The sequence below is a fragment of the Rhagoletis pomonella genome, unplaced genomic scaffold, assembly GCF_013731165.1.
Source record: "Rhagoletis pomonella isolate Grant_MI unplaced genomic scaffold, Rhpom_1.0 Rhpom_scaffold_00003, whole genome shotgun sequence".
Classification (NCBI taxonomy): domain Eukaryota; kingdom Metazoa; phylum Arthropoda; class Insecta; order Diptera; family Tephritidae; genus Rhagoletis; species Rhagoletis pomonella.
Genome location: NW_023458557.1, coordinates 45,338,371 through 45,358,548, shown reverse-complemented (window position 1 = coordinate 45,358,548; position 20,178 = coordinate 45,338,371). Strand labels below are relative to the sequence as shown.

Sequence of the window (20,178 nt, the reverse complement as noted above, 5' to 3'; positions counted from 1 at the left end):
CAAAATTTGTTTTATTTCCAAACTTTGTTGGAAATAAAGCAAAACTCTGATTTTGGTATTATTTCCAATTCAAAAGTGAAATGAAGCAAATTTTGCGTTATTTCCGTTTGTGTTATCAGTGAGTCTAACGCTTCCTTCATGGCAGCTATTTCCACCTGAAAGACACTGCAGAAGTCCGGAAGCCTGAACATACTTTTGGTGGAGAGTTTCGGACAGAAGAAAGCTCCACCAACCCTGTCTCCAAGTTTTGATCGATCCGTGAAGAAGTTTACCCCTCCCTTCTTCGAGTAACCCCGAGGCAGAGACGGAGCCTCTGGGAGCCCTTCAGAACTCCAGAGTGCTACAACCGGATTTCCCTGAGCCTAATAGCAGTTCGTGATGCGACAAATCTGCCAGCAATATCCGCAGGCGCCGCGTTCAACATGACGTTAAGCGACAGTGTAAGTGTGGTTCCTAATGTTTCACTAATTCCGATTGTAAACGCTCCAGTTGTTTTACAAGTGTAGCCTTCTCTAGTGAGTTCCACCAGACAAAAGCTCCTTGAAACATCTGGTTTTGGGCCCTCACCTTGTACCTATAGCTCCCGTACAGCAGTAGAAGCAACCGACGCCTTACTTACAATTTCGTCAATATTAGGCTTCCATGAAAGCTTCCCATCAATGATAAAGCCTAAGTACTTGACCCTCTCTGAGATCCGCAGACGAACACCCCCACTTGAGGGAGGGGCCACAACGGGTATCTTGCACTTCCTGATAAACAAGACCAGTTTCGACTTGCTGGGATTTACTGCGAGGCCGCCGTTGATCGCCCACCTCGTTACCTGGCTCAGGTAACCTTGAGCCAGATCAAAAAGGAGTCTAGAAATCGTCCCTTAACCAAAAGTTCCACATCATCTATGCCTATGTAGGCAATCACGCGACAGCTAGTTACCCTAGAACAAGGGTTCCCAAACTTTTTTCACCGCGGCACCCTTGTTGTGCTAAAAAAATTTCGCGGCACCCCTAATCTTAAAATGTCTACGAAAACAAGAAAACACAATGCGAACTTTATGCTCCTTTGGCTTTAATGTGAGGATTTCATTACTTCCTTTAAGTTTATTGAGAGCTTTGACAATTTTACCCTGAAACCATTTGACGCTGAAAGCTTGCTGGTGTATTTGTTTTTAACCAACTTCACAAAAAGGAGAAGGTTATCAATTCGTCGGAATATTTTTTCATTATTTTTTTATGTATGCTACCGCATAACTTGGACCACGTTAACCGATTACTAGAATTCTTTTTTTTTAAGGAAAGGTGTTTCCTCACAGGTGGTCCCATTCTAAGTTGGTTTAAATCTTATCATTGGATCATGAAGAGATTAACGATAATCTTAATTTTTTATATGGGAATTGAAATCGGTTTAGTTTTTTGCTTAAAAATTACTTGTTCATATAAGCATTTGTTGAAAATGCAGCCTCAAGTCAATCTTGCCAACAGCAGTGTTTTCTGTTTACACTCTCATCCAGAACCCTCTTGGCTCCCTTCGTAGTACATAATATTCAAAGTGCTGTCTTCACTGATGTCCAGAAGGTTTTCAAGAGCTTAATTTGTCATCTCAGTAGGTTTACTTTTCGGGTCACATGAAAACGGGTTTCATATCCAGCTGTAGACATCCTCAGAGTCAAACCTTCCAAGTTAACGCTGGAAATGTGCGTTAACACTAAGAAAATAACTTTTACAGCCAATTTCACGAAATAAATCAAATTAAAAATGATTTTCCATTTAAATCTCGAAGTTAAATATGTACGTTTTTCTGATTTTCACGCAAATTGCTGGAAATTCTAAAATATACATGTCACCGATAAAAAAAATTCGACGTGGTAGAAAAAACCAAAGATGTATTTTATCTTCGGGTTTTTAATCTAGTGGCGGCCCGGCTAGTCGCTAGGGAATACCGACGGATCATACAGTGCCTTCTCGTGACGTTTTCTGCCTCTTGCGTCATCCTAGACATCGCTCCTTTCGTTTTGCCAACCACTGCAAATATCCGCACACTAGCTCCATTTGAAACCATTTTCCTGTACAAATTTTTCGATAGCTTTAAAGTTTTCAAACTTTTTATAACTTCGTTTTCGACTGCCTCTAAAATCATGTTGATTCGCTCTTTCACAGTGCGATTGTGAAGTTCCAAAGAAAAACGTACTGGGGAACTACGCTTACTGGGGAACTACGCTTAAGAGCGAACTACACCACACAAGCGGCTTGACAAACCAAGAAAAAATATGCCTTTGCTGCAAGCCATTTGTGTTGTGTATGGGGTTTGCCGAGCCGCTGAAGGAAATTTTAATAAAAATCAAAATTTTTTGATCTCCTGGACGCCATGTTGAAGTTTGAACAAACCGCTTGCGTTGTGTATGGAAAGTTTAAAGAATTTACCCGCACTCTAGCCACTAGCGGCACCCTAGGCATACGCTCGGGGCACCCACTTTCGGAAAGCCTGCCCTGGAAGGTCGTTTACAATCGCAATCCACGATGCAGACAATTTAGGTGGCGCCACTCGCGGACCGCTAACCCTCTCTTCGTCGATTTGACAGCATCCACCCATTCGTTGCCGTCACACAATACTTCTGTTTACATTCACTGTTGCCAACTTGCTGCTTTTCGCACTAAATTTAGTGCGTAATCGAAACGCGAAAATTTTTGAGTTTGGTGCTGGTTGCCTATTTACTGCTTTTGTTTTTAGAGTGATGGTACCAAATTTGTAATTAAACAAGTAAGAAAGTTTAAATTTGGGCGGAGCCGAACATTAAATACCCGAAAGCTGCCGCTACATGGTAATCCGGGGTTTACCAATTTTGTGTAAACTAGCGTCTTTAAGTTTCGAAATATTGAAGTTTCAAGCATTTCTAAAATTTACCGTTATATGAAAAGCGGTAATTTTAGTCCGATTTCAATAATTTTGAAAGTTTTGCTTTTATGTGGCAAGCACAATAACCATACCGAGTTTGGTACAAATTGGTGAACAGTTACCGAGATACATATATGTGATCATAAGTGGGCGGTGCCACGCCCATTTTCCAAAATTTTATCATAAACGTATTTCTTGGTAAAGAAGTGCTGCAATCATCAATTTAGAATAAATTAGCTTTAATATTTACTGCTTTATCGAAGATTTCGTATTTCTCTAAATTACCGTTATATGGGATGTGGGCGTGGTTATTGTCCGATTTTAAAAATTGATGTACCAAGGCCAACAACTGTGCCAAGTTTGGAAGAAATCGGTGCAGCGGTTGCCAAGATATATACATGTAACCATAAGTGGGCGTGGCTACGCCCATTTTTCAAAAATTTATAATATTCTTATTTTTCGTCTAAAAATTATTGTAAATATCAATTTTGAGTGAATAATCTTCAGTAGTTACTAAAATATCGCAGTTTTCGTATTTCTGAAAATTACCGTTATATGGGAGGTAGGCGTGGTTATTGTCCGATTTTGCCCATTTTCAATGCCATCCGTCCTACGCCCGAAAGAAGTACACGTACCAAGTTTCGTTACGATATCATAATTTTTACTGGAGTTATGGTGTGCACAGACGGACGGACGGACGGACAGACAGTCACCGCTTAATCGATTTCTCTTTTCATCCTGATCATTTATGTATACATTTGTCTATATCTATCTCGATTTGTTTTGCCTGTTACAAACAACAGTTATAATACCCTTGTGCACAAGTGCGCTCGGGTATAAAAAAAAATGGAAGATGAAAGATTTATAGCAATCGTAAGTTTCGTAAGCAATTTTTTAAAAATGGAAACAAAATCATGGCACAATGGCAATCATAAGCGAAAGAGCATATGTTTGCCAACAAAATATTAAGCAGCACCTTCAATTATGCCACCAGATTGATTTATATTAATTTGCATCGGCATTCTTAAATAAAATTGTTTATGCATATAAAGTCCATTAAATACACCAATAAAAATTTGGCGCTCTTTCATATTCAAATCTTGGCAACCATGCCTTTTGTAAGACTCTTCCTCTTCTTCTTGTTGAGTTCGTTGTGGAATTTGATGACGTCACGCCCGGTTGCTCTCAGCTCGGTTGGCGCAATCTTGTATCCTATCATTCTTGACCCCAATCCAGAGGAGGGGAGAGAGGACACCACCTTGCGGGGTGCCCCTATCGACTCTGCGCTGAACGCAGGCGCTCCCCCACCAGATTTGCCGTTGTGCGACTAAAGTGGAAACTTTACCCTTTTTAAGCGGTAATACCCTTTTACCCGAATTTTAATAAATTAAAAATAAAAAAATCTTTACTTAAAACTCTTAAAGGAAATGCAACTCTTCTCCTTGCTGAAACTGGATTCATGTGTATGTTTGCAACACTTTTTTTACTTTTTCTGTTATGTATGTATGTTTACATGTTTTGGTTTAAAATAAACAACTATTTATTTACAAGATTTATTCTTTTATTAGATAGTATAGAAAAGTAATAAATATGGTGACCTTTTTTTCTTAAATGACTTCTTTCTTGCGACTTTCTGAAAACTTTCAACGGCAGCACTGACCCCCACTCCGCCGTAACTGTTCTGTTACGAAGTAAGCTGCAGATAAGCCTTATTGTAGGTTGGTTTCAACCCCCATATTATGAATAGACTTAACTATTGCCTCTGCAGTGACATTGTTGAAGGCCTCTTCGATATCCAGGAAGACCCCTACTGCATAATATTTATGCGTGAAGGCTTCCTCTAACTACTTTAGCAATGTGCACAAGGCGGTATCCGCAGACCTTTCCTTGGAATAACCATGCAGAGTTCTTGGGAGACACTAACGAGGAATCGCATTTCTTATGTACAGGTCTATCAATCCCTCTAGCGAATACAGACGGATAGACATAAAATCCCTAAAGTAAACATGAGAGCCTCTTCCGGCCTTCGGGATGAACGCAACACTTACTACCCTCCAACGCTTGGGGATGTACCCGGTCCTCACGCAGTTCGCATAAATAGGAGCCAACCAATTGCACGACACCTCCAGAGCCCTTTGCAGCTGCGCAGGCATGATGCCATCGTTCCCCGGCGACTTGAAGGGGTTGAACGAATTTATCGCCCAGGCTATGTGACGACCGTCCAGAAGATCGGAGAAGTACTGGACCTGAAGTACAAAATATTGTAAAGAAGTGCATTTGACTGTACTGCGACGTACGAAGTACAAGAGCTAAAAAGGAAGTTCTATATGTACTTCCGAAAGAAGTACGGTTGGTCACAGCAATATTTTAATAGGCGGAATGGCTTTGAAAACAGTATGACTAAAAGAGGGAGGTATACAAGATTGCATTTGGTTTTCAGTTTGGATTTATAAGGCCTTAAATGAGGTTTTTATGGCGACTCAAGGGCAGTTTAGCTGATGTGCTGTGGTTACGAAACACAATATATATATGTATTATAAGAGTATTGGACATAAAACTTTTCTTATCAGCGTTTTTTTTGCGCGCAGTGCTCCACTAGCGACAGTGGTCACTTTAATTCGCACGTAATTTTAAAAGAAATGTATTTATTTTCTTGAAAAAACTAAATCACAAATTTTGGACAAATGATTGATCTGAATTTTTAATATACAATAAATCGACGACAGATCGATAACTTCACGAATATATAAATAGTATGCAAATGTACGGACAGACATATGTATGTAGTTTGTATGTATGTATATAATTTTTAGCTACTTGCCTGTGGGTTGCTATGGATGTCAACGTCCAGCGGTGAGGCGAACTGGCATACCGGTGTCCTACGTTTTAATATGACTGCAAAGAGATAACAGCACATGAATTAAATCACAAATGTCTAAGACAGTGACAGCCGCACGAGGAGAAGTTGTATTTTTATATTTTTTTTTTTGTTTGGTTGTTAGACAAATTTTCTCAAGCGCCAAGTACAAATTTTATAATTTAGATTTTACACGACAAAGATGGGACAAATTTATAACACTTGAAGAAATATGATAAGTAAGAACTATTTACATACACGTGTATGTAGCTGTGCGTACATATGTATACATACACAAGATATCACGAACAGCGTAGGGCAAAGATTAGCAACATTATTTAACCCCGGCCAACTTTGTGGCTATATATTTTATTCAGATACAATTAAAACCGATTTTATGACTTCAACTGTTATTATTAGAGTTTAATTCAATACTCTCAGTTTATTTCAATTAAGAATATAGAACAAGAAAATGCTCAAATTTACTTTTAACGAGTCTTTTTGTTCATTGTCAAGTTAACGAGCACTGAAATATCAACATTTTGTGATATTTCTCATAAGTGATATTTCAAAAATTTAAAATTTTTATTCACAGACATAAACGAATATTAAAAAAGATGTCTAGCTTTGATCCAAGGCGAATACATATAAGGTGGTATCGACTCAAGAAATCGTCACTTGCAATGCAAAAAGACGTAACAACTTCGTAACTGAAATGGAAAAAGTCGTGACTAAATTTTTGTTTTTCATTAAATGATGTGGGAGTTGTAATTCGATGAAATCCATCATATCAATCAAAAACTGAATTGTGAATTAGTTATGACTTTTTTAATTTCAGCGACGATGTTTATTAAATCTTTTGGCATTCAGGTGACGAAATACAACAATTACTTGTATTTTGGTTTTGCTTTTAGCGGGCCATTGTCAAATTTCAACTATTCTCCCCCGTATGAAAAAGGGCGACAGAAAATACAAACACTCTCACGTTTTCACTCACTCACTAACGAAATCGCCTTGCTTTGATCACACATAAATGTGGGTGTTTTTAAACAAAAATGCATGTGACAAAGTAAAGTCGGAATTTTTAAGTTCTCACCCCCTGAAATTGCTCTATACCGAAAAATATACCCCTATTTTTTTTATTTTGAAATCAAAAAATATTTATAGGTCGCTATTTTATAGGGAGGAAAAAAGAACACTTTTCGTAGAAATGGTATATAATTCTTGAAAATCAATATTTTTCGATCGGAAAACTCTGTTTCTCTTCATTAGACTCCCAGTAATAATACCCAATAATTTATTTAACCCCTATGAAATACATGGAAAACTTTGAGGGATTTGAGAGACCTCTAAATATTTTTTGATTGCAAAATAAATAAAAGGGGTTATATATTTTTCGATACAGAACAATCCTAGGAGTGAGAGCATTAAAATTCTGACTTTACTTATCTTCGACCACCCTAATGTATGTACACACAGTGGCGGTCAAGAGTGGGCGAATGATGTTTTGCTTTTAATATTTCCAATGTTTTTCAAGCTAAATTTGTTTGTTATTTTTTTATACACTTGTGGTTCATAATTTAACATTCAAACTTCATTTAGAAAAATCCCCGAAAATATAAAATTTTTGGAGGAGGCATTTAGAAGGCTAATAAATTTTGGTAAAATAAGTGCAAGTTTTGGGGTCGAGCGAAATGCAGGGTGTGGATGAAGGGTAACACAGCACACAGGGGACCTGGTTTGCCTAGCCACTCCCACATCAAGACCTTAGTGCGCGAAAAGCTTCTTTCAAGAGGTGACCCTGTTTCCACAGAACACAATGGATCTAGTCCTGGAGGGTGTCGAATCTACCCTCTCCCCTAATCCAGGGTGTCATGCGTCACCGGGCTCATTGGATGGTTTACAATCAGGGGCTTTCCGACTGTATTCTAACGCCGCTTCCCGGATCCCTGCCCCCCTCAGGGAGTAAAGGTTGACTTACCGCGACATGTTTTTCCCCTTTCCCTTTGTCCGACCACCGAAAGGCTTCTGCTTAGTAGGTGGCCAAAGAACCAGATGACAATGGATAATAATATAGCAGCCTCGAAACCGTCACGGTGCCGCCGCTAGAAACGGCGAAGAAAAGTCCAGAAAACCTACTATCTCGGTAACCGCATCGACGGCACCGACGATAGGGGCTGCACAGCCCAAGCAGTTTCGGTCTTCCGCAGAATCTGGAGGAAAGGCTAAACCCCCAGAGGGAAAGCAAACTTCAAGGGATACCGGCAGAACTATACCCCGTGAGGCAAAGTCGAAGCCGGTGGAAAAGCTACGGATGGCCCCTCCTCTCCTTTGCCACCCCGGGCACATCCAACTCGAAGGGGGTAGTAGCCGAGCCCAAGTCCTACACGGACAAGCAAAGGACTACTCCTGCGAGTAAAACTTCGATGACCGGAGCAAACGACCTCGATCTGCACCCCAGCTGCTCCAAAGCAGCAAAAACAATTCTTACCTCCGTCTGGGCCCAGCGGGACTTCGCCAAGCGAACCTCTGGGAAAGGCGGGAAGGACAAACCACGCACTCAGGCAAACCCAAGGAAGGACCTAGCCTCTAGGAGAGAGCGATCTCAGGGCGACACGTCAAGTGGTTCTAAGATGCATAGGGCTTCCTCTCCCACTAACCGTCCGTCCATGGCCGTACCCACCACGAAGACATACAGCGAGGCCGCCAAAGAGTACCTCGCGCTGTCAGTGTTGGACAAGGGCCACCTGGACGCTCACATTAGTACGGACAACTGGAAGTCCGTCCTGATGGGTCTATGCAGGGTGTAGAAAGGGATAATCCAGAAGTATCCCGGCCCTGCACCACTCGCCTCGTACTCATTGACAACAAGTAAGAAAGTCTAAGTTCGGGCGGAGCCGAACATTAAATACCCGGCGCAAGTATTAAATATATGTTTTTTCGCCCTTCCGAAACCTACCGCTAGATGGTAAGCCGGGGTGTATCAGTTTTGAGTAAATTAGCGTCCTTAAATTTCGAAATATTACAGTTTCAAGCATCTCTGAAATTTACCGTTATATGAAAAGCTCCCGTAATTTTAGTCCGATTTCAATAATTTCAACGTTCTGCTTTTATGGGGCAAGCACAATAAAAATACCGAGTTTGGCAGAAATTGGTGGAACGGTTACCGATATACATATATGTGATCATAAGTGGGCGGTGCCACGCCCATTTTCCAAAATTTTACCCTAAGCGTATTTCTTGGTAAAGAATTGTTGCAAGCATCAATTTTGAATATCGAAGATTTTGTATTTCTCTAAATTACCGTTATATGGGATGTGGGCGTGGTTATTGTCCGATTTTTTAGATTTTCGGCAATTTAGTATGCTGTACCAAGGCCATCAACTGTGCCAAGTTTTGGATGAAATTGGTGCAGCGGTTACCAAGATATATACACATGTAACCATAAGTGGGCGTGGCTACGCCCATTTTCTAAAAATTTATAATATTTCTATTTTTCGTCTGAAAATTATTGTAAATATCAATTTTGAGTGAATTATCTTCAGTGGGCGTGGTTACAGTCCGATTTCGCCCATTTTCGATACCAACCTACCTTGGATTAATGGAAACCTACATACCAAATTGCGTTGGGATATCTCAATTTTTGCTCGAGTTATCGTGTACACGGACCGACGGACAGACGGATAGACGGACGGACAGACAGACATGGCTTAATCGACTTCTCTATTCATTATGAGCATTTATGTATACATTTGTCTATATCTATCTCGATTCGTTTTGGCTGTTACAAACAACCGTTATGTGAACAAAATTAATATACCCTTGTGCACAAGTGCGCTCGGGCATAAAAATTGTTTTTGTTGTTACTTAATTTTTTTTTAATTTTATTTGATTAATATATTCAAATTTACTTTATTATATTTTCGTTTGTTTTATTGTATTTCGCTTTACTTATTTTATTATTAGTTAATTAAAATTTTTATAGTTTATTTTTTTTTTTTTAAAGTCAAAGACGACTAACTAAGAACAATTAAAACAAGTAAGAAAGTCTAAGTTCGGGCGGATCCGAACATTAAATACCAGGCGCAAGTATTAAATATATGTTTTTCACCTTTCCGAAAGCTACCGCTAGATGGTAAACCGGGGTGTACCAATTTTGAGTAGCGTCCTTAAATTTCGAAATATTGCAGTTTCAAGCATTTCTGAAATTTACCGTTATATGAAAAGCGGCCGTAATTTTAGCCCGATTTCAATAATTTTTAACAATTGGCTTTTATGTGGCAAGCACAATAACCGTACCGAGTTTGGTACAAATTGGTAGAACGGTTACCGATATACGTATATGTTATCATAAGTGGGCGGTGCCACGCCCAGTTTACAAAATTTTACCATAAAAATATTTCTTGGTAAAGAATTGTTGCAAGCATAAATTTTGAATAAATTAGCGTTAATAGTTAATGATTTATCGAAGATTTTGTATTTCTCTAAATTACCGTTATATGGGATGTGGGCGTGGTTATTGTCCGATTTTTTAAATTTTCGGCCATTTAGTATGCTGTATCGAGGCCAACAATTGTGCCAAGTTTGGAAGAAATTGGTGCAGCGGTTACCAAGATATACACATGTAACCATAAGTGGGCGTGGCTACGCCCATTTTCCAAAAATTTATAATATTATTATTTTTCGTCTGAAAGTTATTACAAATATCAATTTTGGGTGAATAATCTTCAGTAGTTACTAAAATATCGCAGTTTTCGTATTTCTGGAAATTACCGTTGTATGGGAAGTGGGCGTGGTTATTGTCCGATTTTTAAAATTTTCGGCCATTTAGTATGCTGTATCAAGGCCAACAACTGTGCCAAGTTTGGAAGAAATTGGTGCAGCGGTTACCAAGATATACACATGTAACCATAAGTGAGCGTGGCTACGCCCATTTTCCAAAAATTTATAATACTCTTATTTTTCGTCTAAAAGTTATTGTAAATATCCATTTTGAGTGAATTATCTTCAGTAGTTATTAAAATATCGCAGTTTTCGTATTTCTGGAAATTACCGTTATATAGGAAGTGGGCGTGGTTACAGCCCGATTTCGCCCATACCAACCTACCTTGGATTAAGGGAAACCTACATACCAAATTTCGTTGAGATATCTCAATTTTTGCTCGAGTTATCGTGTACACGGACAGACGGACAGACGGACGGACAGACAGACATGGCTTAATCGATTTCTTTTTTCATCCTGATCATTTATGTATACATTTGTCTATATCTATCCCGATTCGTTTTGGCTGTTACAAACAACCGTTATGTGAACAAAATTAATATACCCTTGTGCACAAGTGCGCTCGGGTATAAAAATGGGCGTGGCACCTCCCTTACAAACTGAATTTTGTATACTACATATCTCTGAAAGTATTTGGACAGAGAATTGGAATTTGGTATGAAGATATGTATATGAAATAAATTCCAAAACTCATCGCGAAAAATGGGCATTATTGGAAATAGGGGCATGGCACCTCCAATTAGAGGCGGAAAACAATCGATAGTATTGACTATCGATATATGCCGATAGTATTGATGAACACTATCGATATATCGATACTATCAGCCATATTTCATTTATAAAAAAAAGAAAAAAAATTATTAAAAGATGCCGTTTTATGAAATTAAATTCACCATATCTTGTACAATTTTATTTGTTTGCATAAGAATTTTTCTGAAAAACCTTAAGTTTTATTCGGCGATCATTAACAGTTAATCCGACCTTGCTGAAAACTCTCTCTGACTCAACAGATGATGCTGGAGTACAAAGTTATTTGATACCAAATACTATATATATATATTAAGCGTTGTTTTTGATGGCGGGTAATATCGAGATCCATAACATTAAACAAATTAATAAAACATTTATCATTAACTTTTCTGAACAATTTAAGATCGCTGATTACCATTAAGAAAACTGCTTTATTTATTCCTTTTTACGTTGACTTTCATTATCATATGCATATTGTTAACACAAGACCATAATGTTTTAAAAGGTACTTGTAATTTTTGTTACACAAAAGGGGTTGCAATTAGGGATGCGCGATTAATCGGTTAATTAATTTTTTGATTAATCATAAACCTGACGCTAAGCATAATAAGCAGCGCTGCGATAGATTTACTTTCCTTAGCTTTCGAAAAATAATTCCAAACTGCAGAAATTTTAGATTTTTATTTGTCGTGGAGAATGCGCGACTTAGCTTTTCGATCCCCCCTTTTTCGTGTAATAAGAACTACCAAATCGTCATTCTCATTGGTAAAAGTTACCAAGACCCATCGTTTAATTCATTATTTATTGTGTGCCCCGAAGGGAGACAGTTTTCTTATTGGTCTTGCATTACAGCCGACTGTATCGATGGTCTTAAAACATCGATAGTATTTTTTTAAAAGACAAACCATCGATATATCGATAGTATCGTCGATATTTTTCAACCTCTACCTCCAGTAGAAATGTTCATACTCAAGAATGATAGAATACAAGATTGCGCCGATTGCAGCAGAATTCATGAGAGTAATTTTGGCGTGACGTCACTGTAGAGTTGACAACTGAGAGCGGCAAACAAAACTGCTGTCTAGTGATGTGCTGAATTGTCGGTAATTTACATTAAACCTTCACCACTATATGCATTTCAAGTTTAGAAAAAACTTTCATTACTAATTTATATGGATGCTTTCCATTTCCAGACAACCGGTCAGGTACGAGCATGATTTTTAATTTCGACCAAACTCAAATACATTGTTTGTTGGACCAAATAATGAGACACATATTTTTTCTTTTGCCTCGGAAAATTTTTCGGCCGAATTAAACGCAATTTTGTTTTTCAGGCAAATCAACTTTTCGAATTGACAGTGAGAATGTTTTTTTAAAATGCCCATAACTTTGTCAAAATTTAATAGATTCCAACAATGTTTTTACTCAAATGTCAGTAATTCTTGTCACTTCAAGATAGAATGATATAATTATTGATTATGATTATTTAAAATTTTTTATTTAACAATAAACAAAAAGTGCAAATTTTTTTTAAACTTAATTTCTCAAAAAGTGTATTTTTTTTTCTCTCAAACTTTTTTACCGGGAAAGAGACACTTTGAACTACAATCAACCCAAATCTCTAATAGCGAAGATTTTTTTTTCTGAGTTATGATATTTTATAGAAAATATACGTTTTTGTGGTACATACTACAATATTCTTATATTGTTTAACTAAATGGAACATATGTATGTAATATATCAGCAAAAAGTACAGCCGTGATCATTTTTTGTGTATCAAATAGATATTAGAACACACTTTCCACCATACAGTTTCGAAATACAAAATCACATTTTCCCGCTTTTTATATTAGAGATTTGGGTTGATTGTAGGTCAAAGTGTCTCTTTCCCGGTAAAAAAGTTTGACAGAAAAAAAATACACTTTTTGAGAAATTAAATTTAAAAAAAATATGCACTTTTTGTTTATTGTTAAATAAAAAATTTTAAATAATGAAAATCAATAATTATATCATTCTATCTTGAAGTGACAAGAATTACTGACATTTGAGTAAAAACATTGTTGGAATCTATTAAATTTTGACAAAGTTATGGGCATTTTAAAAAAACATTCTCACTGTCAATTCGAATAATCGATTTTTGCCTGAAAAACAAAATCGCGTTTAATTCGGCCGAAAAATTTTTCCGAGCCAAAAGAAAAAATACGTGTCTCATTATTTGGACCAACAAACAATGTATTTGAGTTTGGTCGAAATTAAAAATCATGCTCGTACCTGACCTGGTACGTAATGGAAAGCATCTATGATATCGGCTAAAACACTTGAACTTATCGCAATAGAGAAATTTTGTTTTATCAGTTTTAACCCTAGTCGATCCAGGGTTCAAAAAAACTACTTTGACGGATGAAGAGGATGGGGGGGGGGGGGGGGGGAGATTCTGCAACCAGTTAGCGACAAGTTGCGGATCGATATCGCACTTGTTGACGTCAAAATATTTCATATCATACGTCAACAAAACCGATACCGATTCGAAAATTGTCGCTAATTGGTTACAGAATCTGCCCCCAGGCCTACAAAAATGATATCGTCCGATTCAGCTGGAACAAAAATGCTTTAAACAAGTAAGAGTTTCTCTGTATTATGGCCTCGAACCGACATACATATATACATCTTTCATTTGAATCAGTATTAAAAGCTCTACTGGCTCCTACATTCGGGTTTTGATAGGCGACTCTCCCCTGAACCGTTTTTTCCATATTTTTGGCCTATGTGCGTTTTTATTCGAAACCTAAATGTTTCGGTACCGAGTATCGAGAGTATTGAATACTTAAAAGTATTCACTCAGCACATCACTACTGCTGCCATCTCGACTGTGACGTCAGCAAAATAGCTGATTCTATCAAATTCACTGAGAGCCGATTAGCGGTATTGCCATCAGCGCCACCTTCTGTATTCTCTCCACCGTGGTTCATACTGGTATCTCTGAGCGTGCTTGTGGTATAGTACTGGAATTTGGTAGTGCGATACATATATGAAACTGATTCCATAGTCATAGAGAAAAATGGGCCTTATTGAAAAAGAAGACGTGGCACATCCCATATTTACTAAATATTTCATAGCGTTTATTTCCGGAAGTGTTTTTAGAAGATTACTGGAACTGGGTATCATGTGATGCAAAATCAATTCCATACTCATGTAGAAATATGAGAGTTATTGGAAAAGGAGGCGTGGAACTCCCATACAAACTTAATTTTTGATACGGTGCATCTCTGGAAGTGTTGTGGTATGTATAATACAGGAACTTGGTAGAAAGATATCTGAAATACATTCTAAACTTTGTCGACAATAGTGGTGATTATTTGATAAGTGACTGCGACGTCTTCCATACATACTGACACTTTCATATTGCAAATATTATAAAAAGTTCCGTAGTATCTCCCAGACAAATGAAGTGTTCTTACATTAAATTTCTGGAAGTATTTTAAATAGGGTAGTGGAATTTCTTATGGAGATTCAAAAAATTTCGGAGTTGATGGAAAAGGGACACGGCAACTACGATATGATCTAAAATTCTCACGATGCATGACTCTGAAAAAATGTAAAATTAATTGAATTATGTAAAGTTGGAGCTATAAAAACCCGGGTGTAGCACCTGGCGAAAATATACACGTTCACGCGACGGATATCTGGAACCATTTTAAGCATAGAGGGATTAATATCTCTCATACTATCGTAACAAAAATTACAGTGAAAGCAAAATTATATAATTTCATAATTTTAAAAGCCCTAAATACCTTAACTCGGTAAAACAAAATATACAGCTATAGTAAAATGAGAGTAGAAATGCGAATATTATATAACATTTTTAAATTGTTTTGCATATTTGTATAAAAATGTGACGTGAAACCCGCGGGTATAAGCTAGTCCTGAATAAAATTAATATACAAATTAATAACGTCTACAATTTCTTGTACAAACTTTAAGCATGCGACGTAAAAGGTATGTTAAAAATCGGAGCATCATATTTATAGCAGTAAACAGTGCAAAAGCTACAAAAAATTAAAAATTCGGACCTTATTTTGAAAACGTTGACAGCAGTTGTGAACATTAACAAGCCAGAAACAAAGGTCAGGAGAGTCAAAAAATATGGTCCATACTCCTTCTGCCTAAAGTAAGAAACGACCCCTCAATTAATGAAACGTAACTGGATTTCGATATCATGAAATACGCCTTTGATGGCGTTAAATTTCATAAAATGTTAAAAATCTTTCTGAGATCACCAAAATATTGTGTTTACACCTCATGGGAGTGTGAATAGAATCAAACACATTTTTAAGTGTACTTGAAGCCAACCTCTGTTATCGCCAGGGAACGGATTTTTAGGACCTAAATACCTATAAAAAAGGCAAAATAAAGTAACGAAATAGGCTGGAAAAGGCAAAATAAAAAGCGAAAAAGGCAGGAAAAGGCACTAGGTATTGTAAAAAAGGCAAAAAAAGGCAAAATAAAATAGCGAAAAAGGCAGGAAAAGGTAAAAAAAGGGTATTGCAAAAAAAGCAAAATAAGGCACTAAAAGAGACAGAAAATACGAAGAGCAATCAAAAAAAATATATTTTTTAGAAATGTTTATATTACAAGTAAAAAGAGAAAAACTCTGAACTTGTTTCATTATATGAAAAATTTGTACTTTGAATCTTTGACTATTTTATCCTTTCGAGTTTCTAACTCATAAAACTTTAACCTGTATAGTTGTAGTAAAATTGAACCACAAGATGCATTTTGAAGTTTTCTGGCAGCATTTTCATTCGATTTTCGCGAAGAAAAGCCTTGAATGTACTAAATGTGCGCTCGACGTAAGTTGATACAAGTGGAGCCCAATTTAAATATGGAACGTTTGAAACGTTCATATTATCAGGAATAAGGGCGTTTTCCTCGCCCTTTACAATTTTATCCACACCCCTTATTGTCTTTAAGCCCCCGTTAGCCGAGGAAACGGCTTTGAATTTTTCCAACACCAATTTGGCAAGAGGTCCCTGCGCTTCTACATATAAGCCGCATGGGCATGTGTATATTTTTTAATCCTAAAAAAATTGTAAATGCTATAATCACTTTTTTAAAGGTAGAAAAGGCAAAAAAAGGCAAATATCTTAAAAAAGGCAAATATCTTAAAAAAGGCAAATATCTTAAAAAAGGCAAAAAAAGGCAAATATCTTAAAAAAGGCAACATCAAATGTGTATATATGGAATCAGAGAAAGCTAAATCGTGGACATTCTTAATCGAATATACTCTATCTCTTTAGCAGGAAAAAATGCAATTTCCATAAAATCCGTTCCCTGGTTATCACATTTGTTTCGCAAATTTTTATTGATGTGCTCGATAAATCACGGATTTTTGGCAAAAAGTGACCGGGTCTTATTTTCGCACTCTCCAATCCCTTACTTAGGACACTTTGGTGTTCACCACAACTTAAAGGGGCAGCCAGATGGACAAAACGAAGTCGAAATTTAAAAAAAAGTCAGTAAATAAAGAATATAAAATTGTTAGTTAGTTGTTGTGGAGTGATAAAAAAAAATAAATAATTCCAGTACGCAGCTCTCGTCCCTTGGCTACCGCGTACACCAAGTCCTCTTTCTTTGTTTGCTTACTTGTACAAAAGACAACACTTGGGGCCTGTAACACAAAGTTTACAATTGTAGAAAGTCTACAAGTTATTAGGGGTTCGCTTGTAGCTACAAGTTCTATAATTTTTTGCAACACAATATTATTTTATACACTTGTAGCTATCAGCGAAATATTCTACACTTGTGAATATAGTTTCTACAAGCATATGTAGATGCACTTCGATTTGCACTTTGATATACAAATTTTGAATAGCCTTTATTTAGTTATTTACAAGCTAGAGCTCTTTTTAAAAATCGACTATCCGGCTACTCGCTTAGTCGGCTAGTCGATTAGCAACTGTTTTGTCGGTTGATAGTCGAATAGCAATTATTCGATTAACCGCTCGCATTCAACTAACTGTTCAGTTTCGTCTAACCGCTCACTATCGAGTAGTCTGAAATTCGACTAACAGAAATTATTCAAATAGTGACAGTTTTTCACCATAAAATTATTTGTATTAGCGCGGTTGGGTTTTGTTAATATGCATAAGAATTCTAAAAACCAAAAAAAAATTTACTCAAAGAAAACAACTAGTCGATAAATCGAAAATGAACGGATTTTCGACTAGTTCCCTGCAAAAAATTGCTGACCATATCAAAAAGAAATTATCGATTGTACGCTCGCATAAATATGTACTACATACATACATCAAAGAAAATTTTACTTTATTGTTAGCTGTGGTGCAAAATATAGAAGAAGCCGGTGAATTTAAAGAAACAATTAATAATAATCAGTGTATTCAATTTGTATTTAAAAAAAATTGCAAAAAACCCATTTTTAACTCTATGTGGATAGAAAAGAAAAAATTTTAGGCCAGTGCGCTTAGGCCGACTGAGGAGGCAGGGACTACAGTGCTGAAATACAGTGCAACGCCAACGTGGGACTCCAGCAAAACCTAAGAATGGAGGCAGAAGGACCAAACGGCGCTGAGGAATTTATTTTTAGCGACGAAAATTCAGACCCCTATGAAAAATTAGTAGAATTGTCTGAGCTCAGTAGCCCTGAAAAAGCTTGCGAAATTAAGTTAATATTCGACAATATATTTTTACAAATAAAAAAACAATATAAACAAAATCTAATTGTATTTTTTAATTTGCTTGCATGTGTTCTTGGTTATTTCGCTGCCATCTATTCAGTAATTTATCAATTATTTAGAAGTTAGAATAGTGGTCAGAAAAATCACTAATTATCGTGATATTTTCCCAATAGTTTCATCGCTAAACTCACTTGTATATGACCAACTAGATGACATGTATGAGCGAGTGAACACACTGTAAGGCAAATGCACCCATGTGTGTGCAAGAAAGGGATGTACTTTCACACACCTGGTGAAGTGGTCACTTTTTTCCCTAAGCCCATAAAAAACTAACCGCTAAACAAGCAACAATGTTGAATTGCCATGCAGCTTCGCCTCCTGTACCGCAGCTATTAACATTCCGTGCCGACCCATGAAGACTGTTATCTCCTCGATCTTACTCTGAAGACCGTTACAGTTAAATTGTAAAATATTTGTGTTCCTAGGGAGATTTATTGGAATGTGAGGTGTTAATGAAGTGTGTTGCCTGCCCGCCACTTTCAGTGCGTGCTGATGCCCTGTGGTGGTAATGGGCGGCGCAAAGTAGTCGGAGAAGCTATGTTTTACGCGAAAAATTAGAAGGGCTGTTACGACTATAATAAAAATGCATCATCGTAGTATTTTAGTTATGCTAAATCTGAATATGTCATAAAATTTTTAGTTTGACAGTTGACAGCTGTCAAATCAACTGCTAATTTCTCTAAAAATAAGAAAATCTTTTTGAAAATACCACTTACTAGCAGACCCGGCGAACTTCGTCCCGCCCAAAATTTTTATATATTTTATTGAAACTTTTTGGTAAAACATTTTTACCAACAATTCACGTTTACGATTTTCATTGGCACATTTGTCTGCTAAGATTAAGGTTTTCTCACTTGGCTATTTTTAGTAATAGCTCGACTTCAGCACCACTTGGCAGCACGTTTTTGCAATAGTATTGCATACATATTTAAAACATTAGCCAAATCGGATCATAAATAAGATTTTCAGTAAAAACTCAACTTCAGCGCCAACTGTTGGATTAAATTGTGAAACTAAACCATCCAGAGACCCACTCAAATACACAAAAAGTTTCGCTAAAATCCGTACAACTATTTAGGAGGATTTCACTCACAAACACACCTACAGAAGAATAAAAAAATTCATTCAAAGATAGCTAAAGGTCGGTAAGTTTGTAGGCCTCACACCCCTTTTCAAATAGCCCAAATTTTCTCCATGAATATGGGCTTGATTTCAACTATATACATATCTCCATACGAAGTTCCAGTTTCAGAGATATGCAGTATAAAGATTTGATTTATATGGGAGGTGCCACGCCCCCCTTTCCAACAGCTGCCCTCTTTCTTCATGCGTATGCGATTGATTTCGTATATCTCCATACCAAGTTCCAAAACTCCACCATGAACACTTCCAAAGATAGGCAGTATGAAAAATTCGGTTTGTATGGAAGATGCCACGCCCCCTTTTCCAATGGTTCCCATTTTTCTCCAAGAGTATGCGATTTATTTCGTGCATCTCCATACAACACTCTAGAACTCTACCAAAAAATTTCCAGAGATAAGCAGTATGAAAAATTCGGTTTGTATGGGAGATGTCACACCCCTTTTTACAATAGCTAAAATTTTTCTCCAAGGGTATGCGATTGATTTCGTATATCTCCATACCAATTTCCAAAACTCTACCATGCACACTTTCAGAGATATGTAGCATGAGAAATTCGGTTTGTGTGGGAAGTGCCACGCCCCCTTTACATATCGATTTTTTTCAGCCTAAAACCATCCTTGGGACACGTGCGGCAGGTAGCAGTTTCAAAAAAATCGGTTCAGCCGCTCTCGAGCCTTGCGAAAACTAACAAACGGCTTTCTAAATATATATTAGTTGAGATATATTATATATTATAATTATATTTTGACAGTATGCGTTGTTTCTGATTGGCGCAAAAAAATCTTGCCTAGTGACGAATTCGCCCCTTGATATGGTCGTTACTTAAAGCTATTTATATTCGAAATTGCATGAAAATTGGAAAACAGGAATCTATAAGCTTATCCAGGCAAAAAGCTACCTACGTACCGAATTTTAAGCAAATCGGACCATAAATACGATTTCTTCGAACAGATCGGACCCTGGTCCACTTCTCGGACAAAATGGATCATATATGCTAATATATG

At 37.1% G+C, this 20,178-nt stretch overlaps 1 protein-coding gene across 1 annotated transcript in view; it reads right to left on the bottom strand.

Annotated features, from left to right (window-relative positions):
* Positions 1–20,178, bottom strand: part of LOC118736251 — a 455,149-nt gene that overhangs the window by 214,840 nt on the left and 220,131 nt on the right. Inside the window, exon 3 of the mRNA XM_036466344.1 lies at positions 5,708–5,781. Within this exon, the coding sequence (XP_036322237.1) occupies positions 5,708–5,781 (74 nt within the window). The remainder of the gene's footprint in view (positions 1–5,707; positions 5,782–20,178) is intronic.